Source organism: Ptychodera flava, chromosome 15 (assembly GCF_041260155.1).
Source record: "Ptychodera flava strain L36383 chromosome 15, AS_Pfla_20210202, whole genome shotgun sequence".
NCBI lineage: Eukaryota > Metazoa > Hemichordata > Enteropneusta > Ptychoderidae > Ptychodera > Ptychodera flava.
The window spans coordinates 19,497,153-19,510,056 of NC_091942.1; the positions used below are offsets into that span (position 1 = coordinate 19,497,153).

At 39.2% G+C, this 12,904-nt stretch overlaps 1 protein-coding gene across 3 annotated transcripts in view; it reads left to right on the forward strand.

Annotated features, from left to right (window-relative positions):
• Window positions 1-12,106, forward strand: part of LOC139151436 (uncharacterized) — a 56,352-nt gene extending 44,246 nt beyond the window's left edge. For all 3 annotated transcript variants that reach the window (XM_070724240.1, XM_070724238.1, XM_070724239.1), the window contains exons 2-4: window positions 2,512-2,766; window positions 3,213-3,379; window positions 11,142-12,106. In XM_070724240.1, coding sequence (XP_070580341.1) covers window positions 2,524-2,766; window positions 3,213-3,365 — 396 coding nt within the window. In that variant the 5' untranslated portion in view covers window positions 2,512-2,523 and the 3' untranslated portion in view covers window positions 3,366-3,379; window positions 11,142-12,106. The remainder of the gene's footprint in view (window positions 1-2,511; window positions 2,767-3,212; window positions 3,380-11,141) is intronic.
• The last annotated feature ends 798 nt before the right edge of the window (window positions 12,107-12,904 follow it).

Consider the following 12,904-nt stretch of genomic DNA (forward strand, 5'->3'; position numbering starts at 1 on the left):
ACACTTTCAGACAACTCAAGGATAACAATATTGAACGAGAAAGCGTAGACGTTGATCGTTCAATTCGAAACTAATATGAGAAAGGCAGCTAGAGAAAAACCTTTTGCCAGCAGACGTGGTTCAACTTATCCAAAGCGAGGCATGTGAACAAAAGAGTTTGCTTTTTTTTAGAAACGAATAGCCCGACTGTCCTTCGGATGCTTTCAAATTAAGTTAATTAAAAAGTCCCAGCCGATATCCAATATTTGCCCTTGCGTCCTTTCCTACTTAAGTATACTATTTTTTCAAGCAAAATTATGCAACCCATCAATGGATGCACCATAATGCCGTGTTTAAATTGGTGTGATAAATAAATTTAAATGAGAACATAAAACAACGACAGCTGGTAGTGTTCAATGACGGCCCGTGTATTTTTGGCGGCTAATGGAACTCAATTATCAAATGAAATCGTTATCCTCACTTAGAAGACGACGTCACAATGATTTTATCACCATATGCAATCATTAAGCTAATTTTACATCAAGAAAAGTGACTATAAAGTTTAACGCAAGACATGCTAGAACACGTTTCTCTCTGCACACGTGTCAGGCTAATTAATTGATGTCGATTTCGTTGAAATATTTCTTAGCGGATTTATTCTAGCAAGATGGTAAGTGTGTAACTTTATTTTTGTTGTCGTACAGACTCTGTCAACCTGTCCCATGGCAAAACTCTCTGATATAAATATGTGTGCTCGTTAGTTTGGGAAGACAGGTTTATTTTAGGCCAAATCAAGAGAAGAAGACAAACAACACACATGTATAGTCTACGTGTAATATTAAAGATGGCTGCCAACTAGAAAAAGTTTTGTGCGCAGAACGCGGCAATTGCTGACGGACAGATTATTTCGCCTTAAAACTATGTAATCAACACCTTTATGATTTTTACTTCAGCAAATGTGTCATCCAAATGTATGAATTAATGGGGTTTACATGACTGTCCGGGGAGAATTTTATCTTCCACAACCTACATTATCGGGAACATCTCAGAGTGTGGTTTCTACTGTCAGTCACATTACGGTGTGATACTTGATAAAGGTTAAGGAGGCGTATATTTGGTTATAATTTCACGTACGTTATAATTTACAGTATACTTTCATCTTATCACGATAGTAAAAATAGAAGACACCGCTTGTTTGAACCATTGGCCCTCAATCAAACGCATCAAATACCCCCGCGGTGTTTTTCTATCGACTGATGAATGTCAACATTTGCGATAACCAAGTATTACCTCGATGGCTGGGTAGAATATTGCGTCCCTGCAGCCGAGTCGCGAAACGCACAATTTGCATATTAAATTTACCGCTTTGTGACTCAATATTGTGCTAATATACGGGTATCCGCCCGATACCAAAAAAACAACTTACGCATATGCCGTATAAATGACAGAGTGTGGGTGAGGTTTAGAAACGCTTTTTTGTACGGAGATATAACTTTCCACATTCTAGAAAAAAAGGCAAACAAATTGTAGACTATGCTACCACTCAGGACACACCCACGCCGAGCGTTCAGTGACCTAGCGATTCCTGGTGGACCGCGCAACTACTAATGATGAGCGGAAATGAAGATGTCATGTCGAGCGATTTTAAATTTTTTGCAATACGGTTCTACAAACAAAAACGTTGAAACTTGGCCATGGTTGAAGTAATAAATCTTCTTTATCAGCACATAATTAGCCGGTGAAATAACCGCTCAAAGGCATACGAAATGTCATTAGTTTGGAGAATACATATTTCCTACAATCTGCTGTTTGTTTTTTCGTTACTGCAAGTAGCCTGGCCGATGAAAGTACACGTAAACGGCAATTTCCATCTCATCAAGTTTTTAAAATATCTCGTTTGGAAAATAGAACGACAAACTTGAAGGCAATAGGGGACGCAATCCATCTATTGACAAAGAGGCAGAGATGCCTTTGGATAGATGGCTGGAGATATGGACATATAAACAGACATACAATAGATGAATAGATTAGGCCGCTGTCATAGAGTAGATATATGGACATACTTGAAGATAAACGCAAAGTCTTATCGATGTAGTTGTCCTGTATTGTATGTCATCCAGGCTAGGCCAGTTATAGGAGGTTTAATCACAAAAACATACTCGTAATTAGATCTCATATCAACATAGTTGCAAGTGCGTTCGGATGTCCTGTGCGTGAATTTTTCATGATGTCCTGTGCGTGAAATTTTCATGATTTAAAAAATAGATTTCTGTGTTTAGTTATCGTGGATCGGTTTGATTGAATTCGTATCGTCTATGGAATTTCGCTAAAATTAGAAACTAGATATAGTGTACCCTGCCTCAACTGCATAATTCAACAGGTCTTATAGTACCTTCAATTTGTTGTGAAATCTTGTTGGCAAACTTCAAATGGTATGGAGCTGCAACGACAATCAAGTTAGCAGAGACGAAAATGTGTTCATACCCTACACTTAAAACTAAAATTTGAATTCTTTCTGTTCTTTCCCGCCAGAGCACAAGAACAATGCAGACGACAGTTGCCATAGCCCTTGTCACCTTGAGCGTGCTTCTTTTAGTGGACGTTGGGGTCGCCTATCCAAATCCGTATTTCGAGCCAGCCAAAAGATTATCAGAGGACTTGCTAGACGCGGAGGACGCCTTCGACGGAGACGAGGGCGACCGGTTTGAAGATGAGAACAGTTTGTGGAGGAGGGCTTACTCTCCGATTAGCGCCACCGACACTTCAATCAAGGACTATTCATCAATAGTAAGACCCATCGCAAAAAATATTCCCGACAGTTTCAATGACATATTTCCCACCAAACACACTAGTAAACAAACAGTTTTCTGACAAGAAGTTGACCGTAGAGATGCAGATCTGTTTCTGTTTCTCCATCGTCTGCGTAGAGTTGGTCTGTGCCAGAAGCTAGCCCCTACTTCTCCACCCCGAGTTAACTTGAAGTTGCTCTCCCAGGATAGTGCATATTTCGTGATGACAGTCCATACTATCATCATTTCAACAGTATCCTAAAAGCCTCTTAGAAGATACCCGTTTTTCAATTAAATCAAAAAATCAGTATCGCAAATAGAAAAGTTGTAATCGTTGCAAGCAAATCTCTGCAGAAGATGCTGCACACCCCCCCCTCCCCGCGAAGTATCTGAATAGATTTTGTTTCTCATGTGATGATTTTGCCATTTCTTTTTTGCTAACAGCTTTCCTGTTCCGTCGGACAAGTATGCAAGCCAGCTTCCAAGAGCAAGTTTTCATGCAAGTGCAACATCTTCACGTACTGTGTTGCGCCAGGAAAATACGCCAACGCCCAGTGCAAATGGAGCGCGGTCGGATACGTGTACAAACAGCCTTAGATTGTTAGCACAGCGTAAGTACTCTGAAGTTCTCGCTCGCTCTATCACACAGATATTTTCGTTTACGTAGTGCGTATATTAAGGTAGTATGCGCCTCGAAAGTGAAAGACTTAAAATTTTGTTCAAACTTTCCTCAAAGAATATTTCAACCATTCTCTTTAAAAATCAAGATAAAAATCGGAGTAACCGTGCAAATTTTGGTACTAGAGAAACAAATTACCCAAGATTTACCGATATTTGAAATTCAAAATGGCCGCCATCCCTGTGTTAACTCTATGGAGCAAAAAATAAATTTAAATTTTCGATTTTTGAAAAACTAAGTCGGTGAAAAGTTTTCTTACACCGAGAGCTTTAAAATGAACCCCCACAAGTGGTATATCAGAAAATAAATGAACAAGTTTGAGAGTCCGAATATCTGTCCCCGAGGCGCGTTCCGTACCGTAAGGTCGAACGCGCCTCCAAACGCGTAGACTTAAAGGGTGAGTCCTGCCATTTTGAGACTTTTTCGTTTGACTTGGGGCATATACTATAGTTCTGGTTGTCAATGAAATTGGTATTAATAAAACAAACATTTACACACAAACTGAAGCTTATTTGAGCGGTTTTTAGACGGTTGTATTATGTTATTTCGACGAAAACACGGGAAAAGTTGCACTTTTCGATTTCCATCATGGCGACATTTTCCGGAAATTGCCGAGCTCGCCCCGTTTTGGCGTAAGTAGCTGTGACGTCACTAATAGAATGTGTGATGGTGACTTCGTGCATTGACTATGGAGATAGTGATAATTTCATGAGTGAAAGCAGTGCAACTGAGAATATCATCGTCACAGAAGATATGACAAAGCTGTTCAGAATTTACAGGCCTGCAAATTTTAACAGTCGGAACCTTAACTTAAACGAGAACAAAAGCGGAACTCTTGTTGACCGTCGCGTCAGTGACAAGCCCACCGTGACCACAGTCAAACACACCAGTGCACTACACCGTACACACAACCGCAAGCTAACAAAATATAAATATGTCTGGAGTTGCCATCCAACCTTATTATTACTTCTCAACACAAATTGCCTCGTTCAAAATCTGTATATAAAAATTTGAATTACACCATGACGCTTGTAGATAAACGTAGTAGAGATCAAGTTGAAAATTGTCCACCGTTTAAACACACATCTTTCCTATCATTCAACAGCTGGAAGTGGAACAGGCTGAGGGTCATGTTAGCATAAACACTGAAGGTAGTATTCTCGCCGCAAAATCTTCAGTTTGGCGTTATAAAACCTCACATGAACATTGGCACTTTTAAAAATATGTGACCGTAAAGACATGTCTAGCCAAATTCTCGGGAAGAGATAAATTAAAATTGACATGATGTAAATATCGGGCACACTCGCACCCGAGGCCGGGCGGCTCAGCCGGCCATTTCTGTGACGGAGTGATCAGCTACGCTTCCGCAGTTTTTTTTCTTAAGTGTCAGCGATATAAATCGCAGTGTTCATTGTTTCATGACTGCGAAATTCTCAAAGAAGCTAAAATATTTTAGGGGAGACTTAGTCGAGCAGAAGGGAACAGATGACGACAACGCGACTGCTTCGTCAACAGTATAAACTTCTTTGCTACACGTTGTGTCACGTGCTGTATTATACACAACCTATCGTTCAGTCTCGCAAAGAGTCAGTCAATCACTACGTAAACTTTTAGGAATATAAAATTAGATATCTCCTAACGTTACTAATTATAGAGTCACACATGCATGGGATCTAGTACTTGTATTCATTTATTTATTTACAATCACTTTCGTAAAGCATCTGAATCGGCGATCAGTCTTGGGGGATGTAAACACGGCCATACTCCGCGGCCCCCGCATCCTTGACATGTTTTGGGCAACCTGTCGCAGTCTTGCTGCTGTTCTCGCTCTTGTCCACAGTTGATGATGATACACGCGAAGCTTTCTGGTGACAATGGTCGTACTGGTATAGCATTGCGATTACATAATTGATGTAGTAACTCCAGGAATTGTAAAGTCTATCTTACCGTACATCTGGCTTCCGAACCGTGTTTATTCTAAGTCACGGCACTCGAAAATGTGCACCGCAGAAAACGCTTGTCTGAATGCCTCTTTTCCGACCCTTTCTTGTAATTTTGTCAAATGCGGCTAATACATCATCCTAAAATGCAATAAACTGACAATGGCTGCAGTTACTTCAGCCACCAAAGGCGTAACTTCTCACCATGTTGAAGCCACAGCGGTAAGCATTCGCTATGGCCGAGGTGAACACACTCACTCGTACATTCTATTAGTTACGTCATTTCCGGTGGCAATGCCCGCGAATTCCGAAACGACCCGAATGGCAGCTAACTTCAAAGTCGCACAACATATTGCATTTTAATAATATTTCACCGCGTCGTTTCCTTGGGGTGATGCTTTATTTGATAAAGTGGGAATGTCAAAATCATATAGCATGGCTCATTTTAAGCAAAATTAACTTTGAATTTATGCGGGACATACACTTTAAACTTCTCCGGAGTTTCCCCGTGAACTTTCACCCACTCTCTTTCAAAAACAAGAATAAACATCGGGGGTCAGCGATGCAAGATTTTGTGCTAGAGAAACAACATATTTAGCATTCACCGACTCTTGAAATTCAAAATGATGGCTTCCATCCCCCGCGTCAACTCTCGAGGAATACGAATATTTTTTTCTGTTTTTCAAAAAACTAAGACTATGAAAATCTTTCTTACTCCAAGGGCTTCAAAATGAGGTAACACAAGTGGTAGACCAGAGAAGTATTGTAAAACTTTGAGAGTTTGAATTTCCTGTTCCCTAGGCGCAGTGTTGATATCATTATAGGGTCCTTCCGATTCAAATTACAGTCAACTTTGTAAGTTACCTATGTAACTAATCAGATATCTGGTATTAGATTCCCACGAATTGTGACTCTGCTGTTTAAAGGCATATACTGTTGACCATCATTCTCACTGGCACCATGGTGGTTCAAATTTCGAGCAGCGTGTACTTGTTCAAATAATACAAAAGTGATCGAATTATGACTAAGTCAGCCAGCAACTATGATAAATGTCCCCTGACTGGGCACTTGCTCGGAGCTATTTTTGTTTTGATTGCTAACTTATAGTTGCCCTCTTCCTAAGGCATTAAACCGATATCGCTAAAATATGAAGAGCTGCCCCCTCCCCATCCCATTTACGGTTGCATACGGTCCATCAGTGTATATCAGTCTGAATGCTGGGGGTGTAATTTGAACAGCGCCCTCAGAAAAATAGCCTCGTTTTCATTTCAAAACAAGGTCGCAGTAGTACGCAGGGGTCACACAAGCATGGGTCGCCTAAACATGCCTATATTCACGCTTTACCGCGGACCTGAGTGAATGTTATAGGTAATATGTGTTTTTAGGAATTTGTTTCTGATATAAACAGTTTGTCATGTAAAAATAAACCTACTTTCAAAAGATTGTCGATGTGTATACTGAGTAGTTTCTGTTGCATAACACGATTTGGGTCTGTCTATGAAGGAGAAACGGGGCTAGTAAATGGTCTTCCGGGTCTTGAACACCGATCAAATTTCAGCAGTGTCTTTTTCAGTAACAATTGATTGTGTATACCAATTTTTAACTTCACAGAGCTATTTTACTGGAAATGGTACACTTTTCAATAGACCCTTGGCGAAACTTCGTCTAAAAATTTCACCTATGAATGCCGTTTTCTAGTACTTGTTACAGTGGGCATTATACATTCACCACAGATTAGATGGCCTCTACAACAAACGAGAATAATTTTATGTTAACTACAACTACAGTTCTTTAGTATATTTTTTTCTCAGAATTTTAGAATTTATAAATTGTTTTATGTATCTTGAAGTCTGTTTCTATATATAGGAAAATGAGAGCAACTTTACACATCGTTTTCTACCTTTGATAGTGATGCGGTATATTGATTCGATCAATGTGGTTTAATGATATGGAGAAACATGGCGAGACACCGGTGAATCGATAGTGCTTTGACCCTGGTCATGTGATCTGGGTCCCGGGAAAGAACCGGTTTATGTGTTGGAGCTATTTATCCCACATGTTAATTTGATAGTAGCGATTGTTCATCAACTAGAGATGCTAGTATGGATATGTTGTGGTCTGAACTTTGAGTGGTTTGTTGGTCAGACCGTTCGTGTTTATTTTATCCTCGTGCTTGATTTGTGCCTGAACGAGGATGTCTCTTAAGTTTTTATTCCTTTGTATGCTATGATAGGTTTTTCTGGAAAAACTTTGACCAGTGTTTGATCGGCTTCTATTATTTCCAATTTTTGTTAGACATTGTTTGATTTGCCTGGTTTTGATGAATGGACTGAAGGTCGTTGTGTAAACCAGTTTTGTTCTTATGTCATATTCCTCTTATCTTTAGCGGTGAGGTATCGTCGATGGTTGGTGAGATTAACATGTTTCTTTATACGAGATATATCTTTTTTTCTATAATCTTGTTGTTGAAGTTTGCGTGTGAGAAAGTTGACCTTTTCAATGAAGTCCATGTCGTTGTTGCATGTGCAAGCATATCGGAGAAGTTCACCTTTAATGAAGCCTTTGAAAGTGCCGCTCGGGTGACACGAATTTTTCAATAAATATTGGAACGTGTCGATTGGTTTTGTGTTGGTTAAATTAAAAAGAAAATTAATAAGTTCTGAATTCAATATACTGCAAAGACAACAGCTTTATTCTAAATATTTTATTCTAAATAAACCTGAAGTTTGATCAATACTTAAGCCTCAGAGACTTGACTGCAACAAACTGAGACAAATCAGACACGAAAATTACGTCAAAAAAGTTAAAAGTGAACAACCATGAGGTCACATGCACAAGTTTTTCTATGGGAAGCCCCGGCTCGAAACTGAGACAAATCAGACACGAAAATTACGTCAAAAAAGTTAAAAGTGAACAACCATGAGGTCACATGCACAAGTTTTTCTATGGGAAGCCCGGCTCGAAGCTTCGAAGCCATCCTCGGACTGTGATGACCCTGAAAAAAAAAAAGAGGAAAATAATTAAAAACAACTGTGACACGAATTTTACGTATTACAACCTAAAAGTGTCACTTGATGATACTTTCCCCCAAAAAAGTAACATTTGACCTAAAAATACGCACATTTTGGGGATTTATTTCACTATGAGCGTATGCGAGTACACAGTGTACGTGTAAACGTATGTTGATTTGGCGCCATATTGGATTTTAACGGCAAAACACAGCGGCGAACTTTGCCGCCCAACATCAAATTCCTGGCATGAACAGACAAAATTCTGCGGTAAAAAGCTAATTTATAGTATAATTCCACGAACTATGCTTGATTTTGGGCCATAATTTCATGCTACCGTAGTTGGTACAGCAACACAAGTCCGCGCTCGACATATAACATCGTACTATGAAAAATCGCTGAAATCGCAAAATTCACTTTAATTTTCAAACAGAGCTCCGAAAAGTCACTTACCTTCTCAGAAAATCCAATTGAAGAGATGAAGTTGGTCTCCAATGATAATTATCGGCGACAAAATGAGGATTTGGGAGCGACTGAAAAACTGTGTTAGCCAGCCAACGGTCACAGACTGAGTTGCTGAGTGCCGTTCGAAAGGAAATGGCATTTGCATATGCAAATTGCACCCCTAGCGTTCAGTGTATATTTCAGTATCATGAAAGAACAGTGCATGTTATACGCATGCGTTATAGGATGTAAGTTGATTTCACGACTGGGTGTTTTAGCAATGGACAGGTGCAGAAAAGATTATGGACCGTTATGGTGATGCACAAATGAAATATCGTCAGCTGCGCATGCGCAACTTTTTGGACCGAAAGTGGTCGTTTGAGGTGCCAGCCATCAGTTGTTTAAACTCGTGGCCAATGAGACTTCGATTTTTTTTACCTCAGTAAAGTCGGCTTGCCCTGCTTTAAGCCGTTGTTGAACATGTCGGACAATCAAGATCTTGCAACCGGAAGGCCTTAGGGACAGTCTGTGTCGAGGACAGAGACAGATAACACGTCGAGGAATGCTTGTCATCTCAATCAGTTATTTTTTCATGGATGTTACTTGAAAAGCACTTCAAAATAGGGGTCCTCCATTATCATAGAATGATTAAAGCGTCCGATAAATTCCACTGTGTCAAGACGATCGACACCCTTCAAATATTTTTCAGCTCTTTAAAGGTGGTCGAACTTTGTCAAGAGAGTTGAAGTGCTGCTCCAAACGCTCCCTGTGTCACACCCATCTCTTGAACATATCTGCCCATGTTACGCGACAGTGGAAACACGAATGAGAGAAAAAACTCTTCAATTTAGGAAAGTCCTCTGCTCGACAGTTTTTGCCCGTAGTTTGACAAAAGCTAAAGCAGTTATTAAATTTATTAAATATGTGTAATGTTTATTAAATATGTGTATAACATTTATTAAATATGTGTATTGAAAACTGGGATAGAATCAGCTAGCCAAAACCCCCGGGCCGAACCCCCTAGCGTGTGTCACGGTCTCCCTGATCGACATCGCCAAGCTCCGAGTTGACGTCACGCAGATGACACACGACTAATGCGAACACTTATCACTCGATTCTTGTCAACCCTGGAAAGGTTAGGTTTCGTGTCGGCAATGCTGCATTGTAAACATGGCTTCGTCTTTGTTGACTCAGCGATATTATCAAGGAGACGTCGTATGACATTATTCGGGGCTTGTAAGCTTACTCAAAATCTGCGTCTTCTTTCGGAAGGTTTAGCGAGACACGAGAGCAGGCGGCGATTTTGATGTGTAGCCAGGCTTCTTGATGCATTATCATTTACAAGCAGCACGTAGCCTTTTACATTTGAAGGACACACTCTGTATAACAGTTATAAATTCAAGACAATTTTACCCGTGGATCTCTAAAAGCAATTCATTGATTTATAGCTTATTGATTTGTTAGTCGTTCAAGAACTAATTAATCTTTAGGTATAACTCTAAATCTTGAGACGTTTTTTAAACCCATCCATCTCGGTGATTCTCCCTTTTTCGGATTGATGAGGAGGCGGTTGTAAATTTTCATCATAAAAGCAAGTTTATGGCCGACGTCCGTCGATTAAAGGCACTTTGCGACACGCCGAGTTTTAATTTATTGATGCCTCATTAACAGTCATTTTCATTTTTGACGAGAGTGTGGAATTCGTCGCTCAGTATGAATTATTTGACAAAACAAAGCAAACCAAAACAAAACACTAACACCCTCGGTACATTAAACCTTCCAAATAGAATGAATCATTTATGGCCGATCTAACGCGTGCACATGTTTTAATCTCTATAAAATTCGAGAGAGACATGTACTTTTCATGTGTGTTTCTGCATACATTTGTTTCTCTATGTAATGTCGTAAAAGTCTGTAATTAACCGTTGCATCATAACTTTCGTGTATTTTCAATTATTTCTTGTTCTTGTTGTGAATGCATTTTCCTTCCACTATTTAAATCATGGCGAATTTTTTATGTGTGTATTACTAAATATTCTTGTTGATAATTACTGCTCATTACGGATAGTGTTCATCGGTATAAACGTCAGATGTTGTGCGCAACGCATTCTTTTTGGCGAGATTGATATCCTAGATTTCCATATACTTTTGAGAAAAGAATAAGAATGCATCTTCGTTTTACAGAATAAAAAAAAACAAATAGATGAACACATTACGGATATTGTCCCTTTAAATTTACTGAGGTTGCATGATGTTTGCGCCCCTTTTTAAAACATTTTTTCTCTCTTTTCTTTCATTCTAGGTATGGCGTTTGTTGAAGCAGTTTCATGATAATATCTGCCTACACATAGTGACTTTCACACAATTTCGTTCGTGCATTTTACTTTGATTTGACCGCCGAACAATTTTGAGGTTCGAGAAATCTTCCAAAGAAGCTCAATGCTAGTATTTACACTCGTAAAAGTAAAAATAAAAAAGTCCACCTCCGAGCTTTCAAATGATTGGAATGGATATAGCTGTTGTTATTTCCAGCTTCCGAACCATTGACCTATGTAAATTCTTCAGCTTTTGACACTTCAGAACGATATTCATAAGCATTTTGTTTGTGCCATTCCTGTGTCTGTCCCGCAGTTAGCGGTTCCACAAAGTACGCTTTGACTGTGAATATGAATCCTTTTTGAAAATGAATGAACACACGCTGTGATAAATGTAGGATGATAAATTTTCGAGCTTTTTTCCCCAGAAAGCCTCTTTCCAAATAATATGAATATCAACAATGGATAGTGAAGATATTTTTTCTGGGACAGTAGACTTAGATATTAGCATATCGTATTTAATATCGGAAGAAGAGGCGCCGATATTCTCGTGAGCTTGCTTGGATTTGCTTTTATTTGGAAATTTTGAGGCGAACAAGTTGATTGGACTATCCAGAGATGACGCGAGAAGATGACGACGTCCTATTGGTTCGTCGAAATCACGCTCACAAGATGGCGGCCATAATGATTTGCCGTTGGTACGATCAATGTTCATTACGTGTACAATACATATAACTCGACGTCTTTCCTTTAACTTTTCTTTTTCAAGTTTGTAGCAAGGATGTGAGTTAAAAATTATAGAAATCATCTGAAATTAAAAACACTTAAAAAATCCGTCATAGCATGCATGAAGTCTCGTTATCTTTTATTTAGTTGATATCACTTGTGCCTAATGTTCTAATCTTCTGTAGTTGATGAGATTTTTAGTTAATAAAATTCTATTTATTCCTTCTCCGGTGTTTGTTGCCTTCTCTGATCACGCAAAAATGACCCTCGATGACCCGCAGCCTCGTTCGAGAAACAATTTTGTATTTCCAACGGTCGCAGGTTATTCAGGAACATGTACAAGATAAACAAAAAATAAACAACACTTTTTTTCCTAGGGATGGTGACGCAGGTCTGGGCAAATTAAACTGCGAGGCATGATTTAACACAAACATCGCACCTCCAAAATGGTACTTTAAAGATATGACAGTACATGATAATGAGAGACAGGTGCCGGCGAAAATCGAATTAGAAGCCAATGTTTTGTAGGTGCTAGAAATTTCACACTTTTCAAGGTAAAGTTATCAGCAACTGAGTTGGTCTCACCATTTCCTTTGTCTTGAAGATTCAAAACAATCAATATCCTTTCTTTTGCTAACACAGGTGAAATCTATTCCCTAGTTTCCTTAAAGATACCAGTGTATGGCTGTCAAAATTGTCTGTTGGCAAAATTACAAAATACTATCTCCTCCGTGGAAAGGGGTTGATCTTCTTATTATTCAAAGTGGGAAGTCAAAAAGACATGATATTCAAAACAGTGCTGTCAGAAACTTGAAATATGGACCAGTCTGTTCTTTGTACAGAAGATATTTGCTTCAGTTCAATTAGAGATCTCAGTGTTTACAAATCAAAGCGAATTATGGGTAACATTACTTAGTATGCATAGGAGAGATTCACTAGCCGGCTGAAGACATGCGCAGTTTTTTTCTTCGACAGAGACGTATGCACGTTGCCAATGTTTTTACCCAATTGAAACACTGTGAAT